The sequence below is a fragment of the Papaver somniferum genome, chromosome 5 (assembly GCF_003573695.1).
Source record: "Papaver somniferum cultivar HN1 chromosome 5, ASM357369v1, whole genome shotgun sequence".
In the NCBI taxonomy this organism is placed as follows: Eukaryota; Viridiplantae; Streptophyta; class Magnoliopsida; order Ranunculales; family Papaveraceae; genus Papaver; species Papaver somniferum.
In genome coordinates, this window is record NC_039362.1 from 202,698,628 (window position 1) to 202,718,013 (window position 19,386).

Genomic DNA, 19,386 nt, shown 5'->3' on the forward strand with positions numbered 1-19,386 from the left:
TACAAAAAACATATAGACGTACATTAAAAGTGCACATGCTATATAAACTGAAACATATATTGGTGTAGAAATATCTACACCTCCAATTCTAGTATACATACCCATGGTATGTACCATTCACTCATCATATAGCATACCATTGTGAAAACATGTACACATGTGTACCCCACGTGTGCAAGTTCATCTCTAAGGAAATTAACAATCAACATGTATATAACTATGTGCTCATTAACAATTGATAGACACATTTTTGTGTTTAATTTGATCTCAATACTATATATTGTTGGCACTCGAGTTTGTACTAATTTTGGTGTTTTATGTGTTTGTAGGCACCTTTGGAAAATAAACATTTTTTGGAAAATTCGGCTCAAAAAGTTGGTAAAAGCCCCGGAGGACACGTGTTATTCGGACTCTCACCGTTGGATAAGGGGCACCTCAATTAATAAGGGGCACCCCAGGTCACCCCAAAAGGCATCTTCTATTCGCACCCCAGTACAGGATTAGGGGGAGGTCATCTTCTCCATTTGAATTTTGTTTTTGGCGGGAAAATGGAGAACACTTCTGCAGATTTTTGATCGAATTGTTGAACGTGTTCTAGGGAGATTCAATGGCTGATTTTTGGTAGATAGTTGTGATATGGCCTATTAAACACATTGTGGGCGTTTGGTTAGACCAGAATTGGCTAGAATCAGCTAAACAATTCACGGGTTGAAAACAGGGCAGTTCGTGTATATCACGGGTTTCACGTGATTTGGAGAAGATTCAACGTGTTTTGTGCGTGCATGGAAGACCCTCACAGCCTGTTGGAGCGTGAAGGAGTTAAATATGGTAATTTGGAGGCTTGAAAACGCGTGAGAAGATGAAACAGGAAAGAAAATATTCCCAGAAATATTTTCTTTACTGCCGAGTTAAAGAGAATTATATGGAGTGAATGAGCGAGATTCGATGGGTCTGTTGGCTATAAATAGGTTGATGGGGTTGAGTAGAAAGGCTTTCGAGACTTAGGGAGGTTTAGGGAAGCTCAGAAACAAAGAAATTTTTTTACACAGAAACTGCCGAGTTGCAGTCGGGGAAGAAGGTGAATAGTGAACTCGATAGTTGAAAACAGTCGCAGAAACCATGGCCTAAACTTTCAAATCCAAACTCTTTGTAACAGTTTTGTAACAATTATTCCAACAATTAATAAAGTTTGCAACAATTCACTTTCGTTCTTCCGTTACAGCGAGTTTTGTAACAATTATAACTGTTACAAACTCACAGTTTCATACCTTTTCACTCTTTTGATCATCTTTTGAGCCATAGACCAATCTTTTGAGACCATGATTGACATGAGGAGCTAAAACCATCCTCTGGGGAGACGGAGGAAGCTATTCTGACAATGAAAAAGTGGTAATTTCTATTTTAAATCATTTTGCAATTTAAATTATGATTTTTTTCCTAGAACAAAAGAGCTTTCCAATGATTTTTATTAAGCAATTGTTATTTTAATTGATGGTATATGCTTAACTTTGAGTTCTTGATATTCCATGCTTTCAACTTACAATTGCTCTTTTATAAAATCTATTTTTGCAATAATTAGAATCACTTAAATGGGAAAATGCATAATAATAATAATAATATCACTTTGGAATTGATAGAATAGTGGAACCCTTAGCCCCAGTTTCTCCAAAATCTTGACATCACTTTTTGAATCAAATTTGCAATATTTATTTAAATCTAAAAATTCTTTCCTTCACAAGTCTGAAAAGAACCTATTATTTACCACTATTACAACAACTTTGAGAACACATCAAAATTTTGGCGCCGCCGACGCGGATTTGTGCTTAGGTAGAATTTTTAGGTTTTTATTATTTTTTATTATTCCATTTGTTCTTTTTACGTCTCTTTGGTTGTGTCTTTGTATTACAGGTTTGAAGTTGGATACTAAAGACCTTGGAATCAAAGCTTAAAGCTAAAAGAGAAGGAAAAAAGACAAAGCAAAAAAATAAAGAAAAATAAGAGAAAAAAAAAGAAAAAGAGAGAGAATTATTATTTTTATTTTATTTTTTTAAGAGACTTTCCATTTTTTTTCTTTTTTTGGAATTATTATTATTGTTTTTGTATTTCTTTTCATTGGACTGGACTTTGGACAATTTATTTTAATTTTAAACCCTACGGAAGGGTTATATAAAAAAAAAATATAAACTGTTTGCAGGGAAGGACGACGATTACAATATCGTCTCGGCCCCTCGGGTTCGCACACTGACACCGCAGTCAGTGGCCCGAGTCGACTACAGCGGTTCTTCGCCCGTCTGGTACGGGAGGTAAACTTCTAAACACCCGCGAATCTCCTGTCAGCGGGTTTACTGTCTGCCTTAAGGTGATTATATGTTGAGGACTGAACTGGCTGCTTTAATTTCCTAGTAAAGGGCAAGAACTGGCCATATAAGATAAGGGTTCGGATTTCATCACCTTTCCCTTCTTGCCCACCTTAGGAAAACTAAACCTAACGCGAACCCAAGCTTAAAATTTGATTAGAACGATACCGATAGGGTAACGAGCTTGGTAGGAAAATCTTTCGAAAAATATTGGTTACTCTTTTTAGGATACTTCGAAGTTCATGATGGTTTATGTGAGTTGAATGCGTGACTGCGCCGCCTTGTGATAGCGGTGAGGCCTTGGGTATCAAAGCTCCACTGAGCTTCCCTCGCCTCAATTCAAATTACTTTGACTCGGATTGATTCCATAGGGGTTTTCTTAAATTGTAACGAATTCCCTTTCGAAGGATTAGAAGCTGGTCTAGAAACAATCTAAGTGGAGCCATCATGCTTGTTGTTTGCTAGATTTTATAGGTTTGATTTGGTCGAGTCAGCCTTGTTTGTGATTGTGTAGAATTCCCTTGCAATTAAGAATGTCGAACTGGTATGATAGAAGCCAATACAATGAGTATCGACCTGAATTTGAATATGAACATCATCCTTTTTATGACCATGTTGGGAATAGTGGTTGGGAACGCCATCCTTTGGAAGGATATGGGTCATACCCTGGTGAGCCCAATTACTATCCACACATGCATCAGTCTTACGAGCAAGAAGATTATAGTACTAGTTCTTCGTCTCTAGAGGATACAATCAAACTATTGAAAAGTAGTCCTTTTTATGATCCCTCTGTTCCTATTCCTCCTTTAGAAGAGTCCCTCAGGGAGTTAGCTGAGTCGACGCGTAAGTTAGCTGAGATGAATAGTGTAATTATAGACGAAAGAACTACAATAATGAGTGAACTTTCTATAGAGGAATCCCTCGAGCGGATAGCTCAGACGAACGAAAGAATTGCTCGAAATTACTTGAATTGCCAATATAGTGTATCCAATAATACCCTTGAGAATGAAGATAGTTATTTACATAATCAAGATAACAAGGTTAGAATTGGTAGCACTACTTGTTTTGATGAGGTTCAATCATCTTCGTACTATTATGATGAGGATAGTAGTAATGAAGAATCTGAAATGTGTAGGCATAGTGATCAGGAATCTATTAATCCAATTGAGCTTTATAATGATTCTATTATTTCTAGTTCAAATCCAAATAATTTTTATGATTATTCACCTATTCAAAAGGACGAGGATTTGATTAGGGATACCACCGTTTTAGAAGATGTAGTTTTTTCTTTTGATTACGAAGCCGATAATGCTTTAGAGGAACGAGTTTATTCCGAAAATGTTGTTTTAGAGTCTAGCGACTTAGAAACAATAGTCTTAGACGAAGAAAATGAACTCGTAGAGCTATTAAATATGAGTGAGGATGCGTCACTTGAGTATAACCTCGAAGAAGCAATTGACTATTTTCAGGATTCCAATGATCTAGAAATTAAGGAAATTGTAGCTAGTCTATCTAGAGATACCCAAAAATCTAAGTTTGGGGGTGATTATCATTCTCCTTGTGCCATACCTTTAGCTCTTACAGAGATCCCTCATTTTGGAATTGATATCTCTGCCTCGACCATTTTACAAGATTACCTTCATACTCGTTTTCCCGAACCTAATGATGTCCAGGAAGAAGTTCAGTCGTTAGAAACCATCCTCTGGTTGACGTGGTTTGCCCAGGCTATGATACCCAGATTGACTTTGTTTTCCCACCAAATAGTTTTCTTCCAAATGTGGGAACGTTTATATTTCAAATGTGTCGAATATTAAGTTGTGAGACTAAACCTAAATGCTTTAGGAAATTAGAATCGACACATTTGCTTAAGAGTGACCACTACTCTCATTGTGGTCAATTTTGTAAGTCAAATCTTATTGACTTAGAGGACCCTCAGTTATTTAGGTTATTATTGTGCGCTTCTAAGATCATATTTGAGTTTTTCCAGACTCTAGGACCTAATGATTCGGATCCCACCTATGAAGAAACGCAACCAATGAAAATATTTTATTTAGACCCTTTCTTAGAACCTGAACCTGAACCACAATTAGATATAAATATCTTAATCAGGAAACTAGATAAGGGCATGCTATCTTTGTTCACTTTCTTGGGTTATTGTAGTTTCCTTTGGTCAGCTCTTTTTGGTTTTGAAGACCCACAGTTATTTCGGCTGTTACTTTTTGATTCTATGAGGTGACTAATTCCTTCTGATGTCTGGCTGAAGACTTTAAACTTAGCACTTCTTGGGAGGTAACCCAATCTCATGCGACACGGTAATATCTTTCCTTAACTCTTTTGCTTCAAATGGTAACAATTTCTCCTTGTTCATATGCTTTTAATTTTATCTTTAGAACATTAAGGAAAATGTTAGATTTAAGTTTGGGGGTATGGGAGAAACTTTTTAGTTGCACTTTTGAAACTTCTAGCATCACATGGTATCCGGTTAGCTAAGTTTACATACTGTTTCTCACCGAAAAGATAGAAATTGGAATGCTAGAGATAACAACTTATTGAGACATTAGAGAAAAAGACATTGAGATCCTTGAAATTCAGGAGAGAACTTGTTCCTTTTAGAGGGTAACCGTGATGGACCTAACCATACATGATGGAAAGGAAAGTAGGTCAGGGAAATGCTAGAAAGACAAAGCAACCTCACAATGTAGTCTTAGTTACTGGATTGCGACTCTCTCTCAGTAGAAACTTATCATCATCAACAAGCGGAGCGACATCAAAATCTATGAAGAAAGTTGAAGACGTTTTAGGTTTAGAAGCAACAATAGAAGAGAATAATTCAAAAATCAAAGTTGAAGTTATAAGAGCAAATGATATAAGTTGTTAGAATCCATGATACCAAGACATCACAAGTTGCGAAGATCCAAGTTTTGAAAGTCCTTCTCTCATGGCCATGTAAATTTTTGTCTTGTAATTTTTTGTTTTCAAAAAAAAAAAAATTGAAAAAAAAAATGAAAAAAATAAATAAAATGAAACATCATTACGTTCTTTTTGTTCAATAAGGCCATAGGGAAGAAGAAATTTATAAGTCAAGCAAGAAATCGAAGAGAAGAGTTAATTGTCAAGGTTCTATGAGGTTCGAGAGTTTATCATCAACAGTTGAAGACCGAAGAAGGCGTTGTTTCTACTGAGCACTGTGAGAGAGTCGAAGAAAGATGTATTTTGGTTGCTTTGTTAGTCTGCTTTCAATCTGGCACAAAATCTTTCTAGCACTGGTTTAACTCATCACACGTAATTAGTCCAGCTGTGTAGCAGATGTCCCTCTCATTTTTATCTCTCTCCTAATCTTATCCAGCTGTAAAGCAGCGGACACCTTTAATGTTTATCTAGCTGTGTAGCGGATATCTCTTTATCTAGCAGTGGTGTGGATGTGTCTCCCCTTTTCTTCAGTCAGCTTTAGAGCTGACACCTTTAATTTCTCTGGCATTCTACTTACTTGGAGATAGGTTGAGAATATGTATGTCCTCATAGATCTTTGGATACTTGTGACCAATTAGGAGTAAAGGTTTTGTGGGTACACCTCTGGTAAACCCTCGGAGACAACACTCTGCCGCTAGGGCCACCTAGTGGTTTAACGGCCTGCTGCACGTGCTAAGTGTAGTCTTTTTATCTTTTCAAAAATAAATTTTGCTCGAGGACTAGAAAATAATAAGTTTGGGGGTATTTGATAGACACATTTTTGTGTTTAATTTGATCTCAATACTATATATTGTTGGCACTCGAGTTTGTACTAATTTTGGTGTTTTATGTGTTTGTAGGCACCTTTGGAAAATAAACATTTTTTGGAAAATTCGGCTCGAAAAGTTGGTAAAAGCCCCGGAGGACACGTGTTATTCGGACTCTCACCATTGGATAAGGGGCACCTAAATTACTAAGGGGAACCCAAGGTCACCCCAAAAGGCATCTTCTATTCGCACCCCAGTATAGGATTAGGGGGAGGTCATCTTCTCCATTTGAATTTTGTTTTGGCGGGAAAATGGAGAACACTTCTGCAGATTTTGATCGAATTGTTGAACATGTTCTAGGGAGATTCAATGGCTGATTTTTGGTAGATAGTTGTGATATGGCCTATTAAACACACTGTGGGCGTTTGGTTAGACCAGAATTGGCTAGAAACAGCTAAACAATTCACGGGTTGAAAACAGGGCAGTTCGTGTTTATCACGGGTTTCACGTGATTTGGAGAAGATTCAACGTGTTTTGTGCGTGCATGGAAGACCCTCACAGCCTGTTGGAGCGTGAAGGAGTTAAATATGGTAATTTGGAGGCTTGAAAACGCGTGAGAAGATGAAACAGGAAAGAAAATATTCCCAGAAATATTTTCTTTACTTCCGAGTTAAAGAGAATTATATGGAGTGAATGAGCGAGATTCGATGGGTCTGTTGGCTATAAATAGGTTGCTGGGGTTGAGTAGAAAGGCTGTCGAGACTTAGGGAGGTTTAGGGAAGCTCAAAAACAAAGAAATCTTTTTACAGAGAAACTGCCGAGTTGCAGTCGGGGAAGAAGGTGAATAGTGAACTCGATAGTTGAAAACAGTCGCATAAACCATGGCCTAAACTTTCAAATCCAAACTCTTTGTAACAGTTTTGTAATAATTATTCCAACAATTAATAAAGTTTGCAACAGTTCACTTTCATTCTTCCGTTACAACGAGTTTTGTAACAATTATAACTGTTACAAACTCACAGTTTCATACCTTTTCACTCTTTTGATCATCTTTTGAGCCATAGACCAATCTTTTGAGACCATGATTGATATGAGGAGCTAAACCCATCCTCTGGGGAGACGGAGGAAGCTATTCTGACAATGAAAAAGTGGTAATTTCTATTTTAAATAATTTATGCAATTTAAATTATGATTTTTTTTCCTAGAACAAAAGAGTTTTTCCAATGATTTTTATTAAGCAATTGTTATTTTAGTTGATGGTATATGCTTAACTTTGAGTTCTTGATATTCCATGCTTTCAACTTACAATTGCTCTTTAATAAAATATATTTTTGCAATAATTAGAATCACTTAAATGGGAAATTGTATAATAATAATAATAATATCACTTTGGAATTGATAGAATAGTGGAACCCTTAGCCCCAGTTTCTCCAAAATCTTGACATCTCTTTTTGAATCAAATTTGCAATATTTATTTAAATCTAAAAATTCTTTCCTTCACTAGTCTGAAAAGAACCTATTATTTACCACTATTACAACAACTTTGAGAACACATCAACAATCAAGACGTATACAACTATGTGCACGTTAACAATCAACAAGAACAATTATAGTTTACAATAATGTGCGTATGAATTTTCTAGATATGCAATGTAATGAAGTGAAAATGTTAGAGCGTCCTTCCAAAATGATTTTGCTGAAGTTTATTGTTTCAAATACATGAGATTATGATGCATATGAAAATGTGCACGCAACAAAGAACAATAATATCACTTGAAGTCTATGTAGGAAAAAAATATAACTTCTTCTCTACTAGAGGATAGACCTCAGTCCTTACAGATCTATCATTCTCTTCCCCCGAAGCAAGTTTATCAATAAAAGAACTCTAACCTCTGTGTATAATAAAGTACACATACTATGTCAAATGATAATTATAATTTCCTCTTTCAATTCATCATCATAACAAAAATACAGTGTGCAAAGTGCACCTGAGAAACATAAAAAAGGAAGAGACAAATTAGTTCTCAATCATGTATACAAACACATAAAAAAAACAAAACAATTAAGATCTAAAAAATCATCACCATCAACAAATAAAAAAATTGTGTACAATAAAGTACACATACTATATCAAACAAATATTATAATTTCCTATCTTAACTCATCACCATGAACGAAAGCATAGTGTACAATAAAGTGCACCTGAAAAAAAGTAGTTCTCAATCATGTATACAAATACACATAACAAAGACAAATAAGATCTAAAAATCGTCACCATCAACAAACAAAAAAGAAGTGTACACTAAAATGCACATATTATATCAAACAAAGATTATAATTTCCTCTCTCAATTCATCAATATGAACAAAAACATAGTATACAATAAAGTACACCTTAAAAACGCATTAAAAAAAGTCTTCAATCATGTATACAGATAAACAAATAAGGAAACAAAAGAGATCTAAAAAATCATCACCATCAACTAAGAAAAAATACTTTACAATATAAAGTACACATATTAAATGAAGATTATAATTTCCTCTGTCAATTCATCACCATGAACAAGAATATAGTGTACAATAAAGTGCTCCTGAAAAACACAAGAAAAACAAAGAAAAATAACGAATTAGTTCTCAATCATGTATACAAAGACAGGAAAACAGAAAAAAGGAAGATCTAAAAGATCAACCATAATCATTTAGTTGATCTTTGAATTAAACTTAAAATAAAAAAGAAACAAAAGCAAAAGAGAGGATAAATCCATGTAAAGAAAGATAAATCAAAATTAAACTAACCCCTTTAATTGAACATGATAAAGACATCTTAGACTTACTTTTTCTCTCCACAAAAAGAAGAGGATGAAAAAAGAAAAAGAAAACGCTATAACGATAGTAAAATCTCATATTTATCTTCCCAAATCAAAGATGAGGAAACCATGAAATTAAAACGTGGAACAAGAAGATGATGAAAAAATATCGGATTTTTTTTTCTCCACAAGAAGAAGAAGAAAATCCTAGACCTACTTTCTCTCTCTGCATTAGTAATACTATTTGTTTACCCTCTATTGAAAATGTAAATGAGATATTTCCACTTAAAAAATAGTTGCAGTCTGTGTCGGCAGTTGTTACTGGTATAAAAAATTATCCCGAGATTTCTGAAAAAGATTGAGCGCGGCCAGACATACACACCAGAACCGTATGCCTAGTATGCTCGTAATTCTATGAGATTTGTATATAGAAGTCCAGAATTACCCAAGGAAATAAATATTAAATGAGATTATGAAGATATTTTGTTTGTTGGATTTTTCGGTAATAATCCTTCCATGTTCTTGTGAGTTTATGAAGATATCGTCAAAGTACGTCATAATTCTAGAGGCTTGATTGACGGAGAAAAAGAAGAAGCCATTGCTTGAAATTTTTATACAATTGGAACTGGTAGTAATCATGTCGGTGATGTTCTGGCAGCGAGCGTAAGAGGAAGATTTAGTTAAGGATGACAACCCATGGAAGTCTACTTTTAATGTGATTATGGAGGCGATAAAAGTTGTTATTTTGGAAGATGATGATATGGATGGAATGATATCAATTGCTCACTTAATTCACAAGGGAGTCGTTTTGTAAAACTATGATTCGAAGAAAGATTACTTGAAAGTTTCCACTAAAACAATCATCTCTTTAAAAATATCAATAAAATCATCAACAAACTTGAAGCCAATTTTTCTTTTAATGAGCGAGAATTAGCAAAGTTTACTGAAAATCCAACCATTTCTTGAAGTAAACACAAGTGGACGGAGAGATGATTTCATCAGGTGTGCACAAGGACAAACTTCACAACGAATTGAAGCCAAAGTCATCTTCCTTCCATTAAAAATAGAAGAAAACAAGACTAGTGCAAGGTATATTTCGAAGAAATATTACACTTAAGCATACATAATTGATACTAAAGATATATAAGTCATGCACTCATCAATTGCACAACTTTATTGGCATTATTTGCGCCTAAACATTTTTTCAGTTACTTTCCTATATAAGAGGAGTCTTTCTTGCTTCTGAATTGGTATGGATCACCGAATTACGATGTCTAGTGAAGTGTTTAGGATTTTTGTCGTGAACATACATATAAATACAACTTCCGCCGGAGATTTAGCAACATTAAAGATATTATTTGCACTTAAACATTTTTTCAGTTTCTTTTCTATGAAAGAGGAGTCTTTCTTACTTCTGAATTGGTATTGAACACCAAATTATAATGTCTAGTGAAGTGTTTAGGATTTTTGTAGTGAACATATGTATGAATACAACTTTCACCGGAGACTCCACAATATTAAAGATATTATTTTAGATCAAATATTTTTTCAGTTAATTTTTTTTATGAAAGAGGAGTCTCTATAGCTTCAGAATTGGTATAAAATGCCAAATTACGAGCTCTAGTGAAATGAACTATTTTTATAGGAATATGGAGTCTTTACAGCTTCTAGATTGGAATCAAACATCAATTAGTAGATCACTCAAGGTGTAACCCGATTGAATACTTTAATCGTCTCAGATCCTTCCCACGACTACTACAGACAAGTTTTTAGACTAAATTTTTTGTAAATTTTTACCAGATAGTCGTCAAGGTCGACCAACCATGACAAATTTTCTTGTACCGCAAAATATCTTCTTTCCTCATCTATTTTATTCATAACTTCTTTGTCCGAACTTAGAATGGCCTCGTTCTTTTTTCGTTGGATTCCTATTTTAATTCCCAACAAGATAAAGTGTAAAATTTACACATATGGATATGTTTCACTTGGCATTTGATTCTTCTAATCTTGTACCAGCTCAGTCCTTTGCTCATTCTGGCACTCTGTAACTCATGATAAGCTGGTCAGCAGATTCAAACTTGAATTTGTTTCGCGTTGTGTAGTGTGCAGGAGTGAAGAAGAATCTTACAATCATAGCACCCTAATATAAGTTGCTGATGTTATCCAAACTTATTTTACTATATATTGAACTTTTAATATTTGCTAATTCAAGCATCTGAGAGAAAGATAAATGGTTGATGAAAGAGGTACCTCCGAGTCAACTCAAAATTGTATGGCTGAAATTGCAATACCAAAGGATGTGCTCCATAGAGAATATTGTTGTTGTTTGCAAATGTAACGTCTTGATGCTAAGTTGATTCCTTTTTTCTGCATATTTTCTTCTGTAGTACAACAATTTCTCACTATTTTTCAGATATTACTTGATACAGAAGGATGAACCCTATTCTTCCAAATTAAGTTGCAAATATTCAACTTAAGGAATTTATCTATAGGTGAAGATACTGGAAATTTTCCTGACATAGAAGCACACTAAATCAAAGTATCTTCATGTCCAGAAAGGATAGGCAATTCCAACAAATATATGGACCTCAACAAAGAAACTGGAATATACCAGTGTCATCTAAAATAAGATTACTACTCACTTTCAAATGTGTATTCTACCTTATAAAGTCATCCACTCCAAGTCTATTAATAATAATAACATCACAGAACCACTTGTAATTCTATGATGATATTTTCTGGCCATTTCCTGCAATTCATCTATTTTTTCCTCCAAAATATGAATCACCCACTTCAAGAAATTTACATGGTGCTTTTGGGACTGATACCAAAGAAAGAGCACAGTTATAAATACAGATAATCACCGTCCAACAACTATAACTAAGATCGAAACATCAATTCGGGTTGAAACCCTTAGTTGATATCCCAATTGTAACATTCCTTGGTTCCTTATTGGCAAACTCCGGCGAAAAAGTATTTACACATCGAAAAGTTGAGGAATCAATGGGATTATGCATGATGTTTATATTTGACTTTGCTCTAGAATGCCAAGTCATTTCCTTGCGATCCATGGTTCGCTATAAAACCTTTTCATCCTTGTAACCAAAGAAAAATGTGTTACCTTCTTCTGAGCAACGATAGTAAACTTACTCTCATCATTAAAAACCTTTTTACACCTATGTTCTTGACAAACATGACACTCATCAACGATGCACGACCCTTCCAACACAAAAAAAAATCATTTACGCAGGCGTCATAGGTTATATAATCTATGTCTAGTTCTTGGATCATCATTTTTACTTCTGCTTACTTAGGTAGCAATGTGTTTTCTTCATAGAACAACTCTTTTATCAATTATAAGAGTGCAGTGACACCATCATCTGAAAACCCATACCGGGTCTTTATGTTATTCAATTTGATAACAACATACAATGCCTTGTTTCCTTTATTACATATAAAGGGTATAACGATTCTCTTGCACACTCATAGACAAATTTCGTTTTTTTTTTGCTTTTGTTGGTTCCAACATCATTGTGATTCCGACTATATCTATCCCAACATTGTCATCTACCCCTATAGCATGATTGACATCCTCAGCAAGAACTCTTAAATTATCACTCACACTTGTAACATGATCAACAAAAACATCCCCTACATTAACATTTTCTATATTCTCAACTACAAAGTTAGCTACATTGTCATTACTAGTGAATCCTCATGTTCTCGTGCTTCTAATTTTGAGTATTCCCCCATGAAAACGCCATGTTATATACGTCGAGTGAATGCCATAAGTGAGCAAATGAAATGAAATTTCACTACGTGACTCAAATCTTTTACCATTCTTACATCTAACACAAAGTAATGAGTATAAGGTACCACCAATAACGAACTCTGTAAATGACCTAACACCTTATGTCTATTTAACAGACTTATGAGGACGTTTCATCCATCCCTTATCAACCATATATGACATATTTTAAGACAATATCTATATTAAATTTCAGATAGTGTACGTACACTACATCAGTATAAAATCAACAACGTTGATCAATAAAATGATATCTACTATAATTTAAACCCGTATCTATGAATTTGATATGTACACAACATCTGATTAATGAAAAATTAGTAACGTTTAAAACTCTACTAAATCTATTCCATGAAATCGATATACTTCAAATCTAACTTGCAACTATGAATTGAATCAAGCAAAAATCACAAGAAACTGCTAACCAATTCTAGTTTTGACATAACTAATCCAAGCAAATTACATTAGACAAAGTAAATTGAAAAAAAAACCCTTATTGCAGACAATATGAGTTCGGGTATAAATTTATTTTGAAAAAAATACGGAGATGAAGAGAACTGACCTAAAATTGAACCCAAAACATAAAACTAGAACAAAAAGATGACCTTACCTGATTTATTACGATCAATAGCGGTTGAGGTAACATAACTGCCAGATAACCTAAAATCTCAGATCGATGCTTCCAACTGCAGTATTAATTTCAAGTGAAATCCATTAACAAACATATACCAAAAACCTAAATACACAAAGAAATAACATGATTAAAATAATTGCTACAACTAATAATCCAGTTTATCTGGTTGGATTTCAGTAGAAGAAGAGTTCTTCATAGCAAATCTAGAATGAGATAGAGAAGAATAAACTTGTGGTTGAGAAAGAGATAGGAATATTAGAGGAAAGAGGGATAAATCTCGCTGCTTTGAAGGGTGGAAAACAATTTAGCCCATATTGACCACTATTTGACTTGGGCGTAAAAATAAGCCATAGTGTTATAGATCACACAAATACATCGCACACATGCCCCCGCCGTTACTGTTCGCAACAGAGATAGCGGACACGAAATTAGCAACCAACGACTGTTGTTACCAAAATTTTAGCAACAAAGCTTTTGCATTGCTAATTAGCAACAACACTAGTCATATTGCTAATTTGGGTTGCTAAAACCTGAATTTGGTGTAGTGCATTCGTGGCCCACCCCCACACATCAAGCTTTAATCTCTAGCACAACACAATTCGGCACACAAAATACTCAACACACTCCTTGATGTGTTGCGTTGTGCTGTGTCGAGTCACTCTGCACCTCCAAAACCTTGTAAAATTGTTGAGTCGCTTGTTGTATGACTTGTAATCCATGCTTTTTCTTTTTGTAGCGCGTTTGGATACACCTGCAGAATTTGCTTTTTGATGCACAATTAAAAGTTACTTTTTGACTTCTAGAAGTCAAAAAGCAAAAAGCCAATTTGGATATAGAATTTTAAAATGACTTCTAAAAGTAAAAAAAATAACTTTTTCTGAAGCAAAATATGTTTGCTTCTGACTTCTACTTCTGAGACAGCAGAAGTCGGAAACATATTTGTATCCAAACACGCTATAAATAATTTCAGAATGACTTTTAAAAACAAAAAGTTAAATTTTTATAAAACAAAAAATCTGCTCCGATGGCTTCTACTTCCGGGAAAAAATCTGTCCAATGGAATAACTTAATAGGTCGGTTGGCCCTATCAGATCGCACTGGTTAACAACCGGTACCACATAACAATCCCAAAATTTGCTCCGAAGACCACGTGCCGGGATAGTCAAAGGGTTATTATTTTTTTTATTAGCTTCCAAACAACACAACTCTTTCCCTCACTGTTTACAGTACTCTTCTCCTCTCTCTCTCTCTCTCTCTCTCTACTGTGATCAGACAGATTGAATAAATCAACCAAAACCCTCGTAATTTCCATCAAACTCTGGCAATTTTACAACTAACCAAAGTATACTAATCTGTTTAGCATCACAGATAGATACCTTCCAAACAGACAGAATCAATTGGTATGTAATTTATTTTTTTTTCTTTTAATCAAATCTGTTTTTGTTTTGTAATTGCCATCAATCATGAATTATCCAAGTAGGAGGAATTTGTAAACCTTGTTTGATCCTTTTAATTCTGAAGGTATTTTATTGGATCAAATATATATAGGTTTGACCCTAAAGGATCTGGTATTGGTTTTTTGATAATTCCACTCATGATAATTGAGAAGGTATAAATTTGGGAAAATTTTGGGGGATTTGTATGAGATGAGATGAATCCGGTAATACGGAGTAGACCAGACGAAGAAGAGGTTGAAAGAATGACAAATTCTATAGTGATAGATACTTCATTTAGACTTGTGAAAGTTGTTTCATATCTGGTTATATTTGTGGCTGGAGCTATTCTAGGTTTAACAGCAAGTTCACATGTTAACCGGTACATTACGGCTCAAACTGATTTGTTTTATGCAAGAGGATCAGCACCAGCATTTAGTCCTAAAGAATTTTGTTTAAATTGTTCAATAGAGAGTGCTTCGAAACCAGATACTTTAACTCATACAATGACTGATGAAGAATTGTTTTGGAGAGCTTCGATGGTTCCACAAAAAGGAGGTTATCCTTATAAAAGAACACCTAAAGTGGCTTTTATGTTTTTAACTCGCGGGCCTTTGCCACTTTCGCCGTTGTGGGAAAGGTTTTTTCAAGGTCACGAAGAGTTGTTTTCGATTTATATTCATACAGTTCCAGGTTACAAGCTTAATGTATCTGAGACGTCTGTTTTCTATGGGCGCCAGATTCCTAGTAAGGTATGAGTTCTTTCCTTGTTCTTCGGTTTCAGTTTCTCTTGATTTAATGATAATTTAGCATGCTTTGGATTTGGTTAGTATCCAACAGTGTAATTTACACAGGGAGACACTTTAAATACCAGAAACTTACATTGTTGGCTTCGGTTCATACCTTGTTTAGTTAGGTTAACTAGAATATATAGATATGAAAAACTAGTAATGAACTGGAGATCATACTGTGTTCCTAAGTGGCTAATATCTTGGTCAACTTTGGCTACATGAAACCATTCAACTCTGGAGGTATCACTCCGAATGAGCATATAAAGTCTAATTAGAAAAAAAGATATTGATATCTTCCAATATTTGTAGGATGGATAACGAGAAAGTGGCTAAAATACTCCTGCGTAGTTTGACACTAATTGCTTTAACTATGAATGTTAAAGAATAGGTAATTATATCCATCTACAAAATAATCTTGTCGTAAGAAAATTCTGATTTGAACTTGTCAGAAAGAGGAATAGAAATAAGGAAACTTTGTCTTAATAAGTCTAGATTCTACTTCGTCTTCTGATTTTTAAGGATCAAAAGATTTGATTGCTTGATCAATTGCGATGTGATACATCTGGTTCTTGTGCCCTGTGTATTCATTGTCGAATGAGGAAATGTAACTTGCAAAAGGGCCGTTCTGGTTATATGCTTTCTTTTATAGAGGAAAATATGATTAAGGGTGCCATCTGACAAAATGTTAAAACAATTTTAGAACTAGCAAGGAAGTATTTTTCTTTCCTGAAATGAAAGAGTTTTAAATTCCTTATCATAGAATTGTGTGGATTTCTGTCAGAGCTTTGAAGATGTTTCGATTAGTCGTGGAAGTCCTTGTATTTTAAGGTAGAAAGAAATTTTATCAACTGATGATTGTGGAGGAAAGCTAATGGTAGCGTTGAAACTACAATCATATTCCTAGATATTACACATTCATTCTACTTACTACTTCTCTACATTAGTTTTTTGCTTTCATTACTTGTATGGTACGTTTTTTTCTCCAATTGCACACTGAGGTTGTGCTTTCCACTCTGAAAATGTGAGAAATCATGTATACGTTTCAGGTCTTAAGACTCTTTACTCATACTGTTTTTCTGCAGCAGTTCCGATTATCGTTATTACAGAAATTTCCACTCCTTATGTCCGCTGCACTTTCGTTTGTGTTGTTAGATTTACTTCATCTTCTGATTTATAAGGATCAAAAGATTTGATTACTTGATCAATTGCGATATGATACATCTGGTTCTTGTGACCTATGTATTCCTTGTCGAATGAGGAAATGAAACTTTACAAAAGAGTTGTAATATATACTTATATGATTTTCTTTTATAGAAGCAAATACGATTAAGGGTGCCATCTGGCAAAATGTTAAAAAAGTTTCGAACTAGCAAGGAAGTATTTTTTTTCCTTAAGTGAAAGAGTTTTAACTTCCTTATCATCGTAGAAATATGTGGATTTCTGTCAGAGCTTTGACGATGTTTCATTTAGTCGCGGAAGTCCTTGTATTTTCAGGTATAAAGAAATTTTATCAACTGATGATTATGGAGGAAAAGCTAATCCTAGCGTAGAAACTACAATCACATTCCTTTATATTAAGTGGATATTAAGTTTAACTTGGTCAACTCTGGCTACTTGGAACCATTCAACTGTGGAGATATCACTCTAAGTGTGCATATAAACTACAATAATATGACTTACTGCTTCTCTACATTAGTTTTTGCTTTCACTACTCTTATGATGCCTTATTCTCCAATCACACTCTGAGGTTGTGCTTTCCACTCTGAAAATGTGACAAATCATGTATACGTTTCAGGTCTTAAGACTCTTTACGCGTACTGTTTTTCTACAGTAGTTCTGATTATCGTTATTACATAAATTTTCATCTCTTATGTCCGTTGAGTGTTGTTATTACACCATCTTTTATCCTAGTTAACAGGCCCCATTCATGCATTTCATGTCTAACTAATAACTATTTTGCTACATGAAATCAAGCACCATTAAGTAATTACAGTTATTATTGATTTGTGAACTGTTTCAGGATTGTAGACTTCAATGCTAATTTTGAGTGTGGCTCTGACAACCTGTTTTCCCTTCTTTTATCTTTTCTTTTCAGGATGTTCAATGGGGAGGAATAACACTAGCAGACGCAGAGAGACGTCTTTTAGCCAACGCTTTGCTTGATTTTGCAAACGAGCGGTTTGTTCTTCTTTCAGAAAGTTGCATTCCAGTGTACGACTTCGGTACTGTATACAAATACCTCGTTGATTCTGCCCATAGCTTTGTTGATTCCTACGATGATCCAAGCCGTTATGGGCGTGGGCGCTACAGCAGAAACATGTATCCAGAAATCAAACTTCACCAATGGCGGAAAGGATCCCAGTGGTTTGAAATGAACAGGTTCCTGGCTGTTTATATAATCTCTGATACAAAATACTACTCCATCTTTAGTAAGCACTGCCATCCGTCTTGCTATCCTGATGAACATTACGTGCCTACTTACCTGAATATGTTTTTTCAAACTGCAAACTCAAACCGAAGCGTAACTTGGGTAGATTGGTCAAGAGGAGGCCCGCACCCAGCAACTTATGGTGGGTCTGATATTACAGAAGGATTCATACAGTCTATAAGGAATAATGGTACCATTTGTTTGTATAATTCAGAGAAGACATCCCTTTGTTACCTGTTTGCGAGAAAGTTTGCGCCAAGTGCATTGGAGCCTCTACTGAATCTTACTTCAACAGTAACGAGATTTTGAAAATTCTTTCCATCTCTAGAAGATTTTAATGATTTTCGTGTTTTGTTCGATTCGTCTGATTTGCACCTGCTTTTCTCCTTTTGTTATAGTTGAGGGTGTCTAGGAATCTTAGAACAGAGTCTTCTCTTTTCTTTCTTTTTCATTTCTTTTTAAAATTAGATTCAATGTTAGTCACCCTGCACTCTCCTGCAGAGTTCTTATAGGATAGAAAACACCCACAGAGAATTTTGCCTTGAAAAGACATCCAAAATGATTTCCTAGCTAGTTGGTCTCATCAGCTAAAGAAAAAGCAGTGTATCACTTTTTTTCTTTTTTTTTCCCCTCATCCAACCTGTATATGCATTCAGTAGTTTGACTTGCTGTGAATTTTGAGGGTATTTAAAGTCCTGAAATTTGGCATCCCATTTTCTGCTGCATCTTTCATCCTCAATCTGGTACCGGGTGCACCCAAGTCACCGCTGTCTTCTTACGGATAGCAAAATGGTCCAAGTCAAGGACATAACCATTGATGGTCCAAGCTCATCATTTGGCAAATTGAAAGCCATGGTTTGAGGACCCTTGAAAAAGAATCAGAAAGTACAAAAAACAACTCATAGGGGCGGCAAGTTCTGGTAGAAGGGCGGCAAGTGTGATAGCAATGTCCCTCTAATTGGTTAGGGGATGTCCTATAGGTATAAATTGACTAGATTACCCTTTTTGCTTTAAATGGACTAATTTGTCCCTCTTTTTAAATTGAAAAGATTGATTTGTCCTCTATCATATTTAAACCTAACTAGAAGAGAAATCAAAATCAGTTTTTTTATTTTTCTTTTCATCTTCTCTTCTCCTTCATTACAACCGTAGCCACCTCCATTTCAATCGAAAATTTCATCGTTGTTTTGAAAAACCCAGTTAGTATTTTGTTTATTGTGTTCAATTTAAGTGTATGCTCCATCAAAAATTAGGGTTTTAGGTTAAAAATAAAAATTCAAATTCTGGATTTCCTGTTTCTACAGTTGGTATTGTTTCAATTACCAACCGTAACTGAACAATTTGATGCTTCTACGGTTCGTAACTATCGAATTCATCAAAGATACCAACCGTATGTTCTTGGGTCTGAAAAAT

The 19,386-nt window shown here is 34.8% G+C and overlaps 1 protein-coding gene across 1 annotated transcript; it reads left to right on the plus strand.

Moving 5' to 3' along the window:
- The first annotated feature begins 14,546 nt into the window (after positions 1–14,546).
- Positions 14,547–19,084, plus strand: LOC113284341. The gene is made up of 2 exons (XM_026533778.1): positions 14,547–15,506; positions 17,641–19,084. The coding sequence occupies exons 1-2, from the start codon at positions 14,973–14,975 to the stop codon at positions 18,280–18,282; spliced, it is 1,176 nt and encodes a 391-aa protein (XP_026389563.1). The 5' UTR covers positions 14,547–14,972; the 3' UTR covers positions 18,283–19,084.
- Positions 19,085–19,386: the final 302 nt, after the last annotated feature.

Excerpts from the sequence above, each read along its gene's own strand:
- LOC113284341 (XM_026533778.1), top strand. The coding sequence starts at position 14,973 with ATGAATCCGGTAATACGGAGTAGACCAGACGAAGAAGAGGTTGAAAGA. Across the intron at positions 15,507-17,640 it reads GGCGCCAGATTCCTAGTAAG|GATGTTCAATGGGGAGGAAT; the intron begins GTATGAGTTCTT and ends TTTTCTTTTCAG.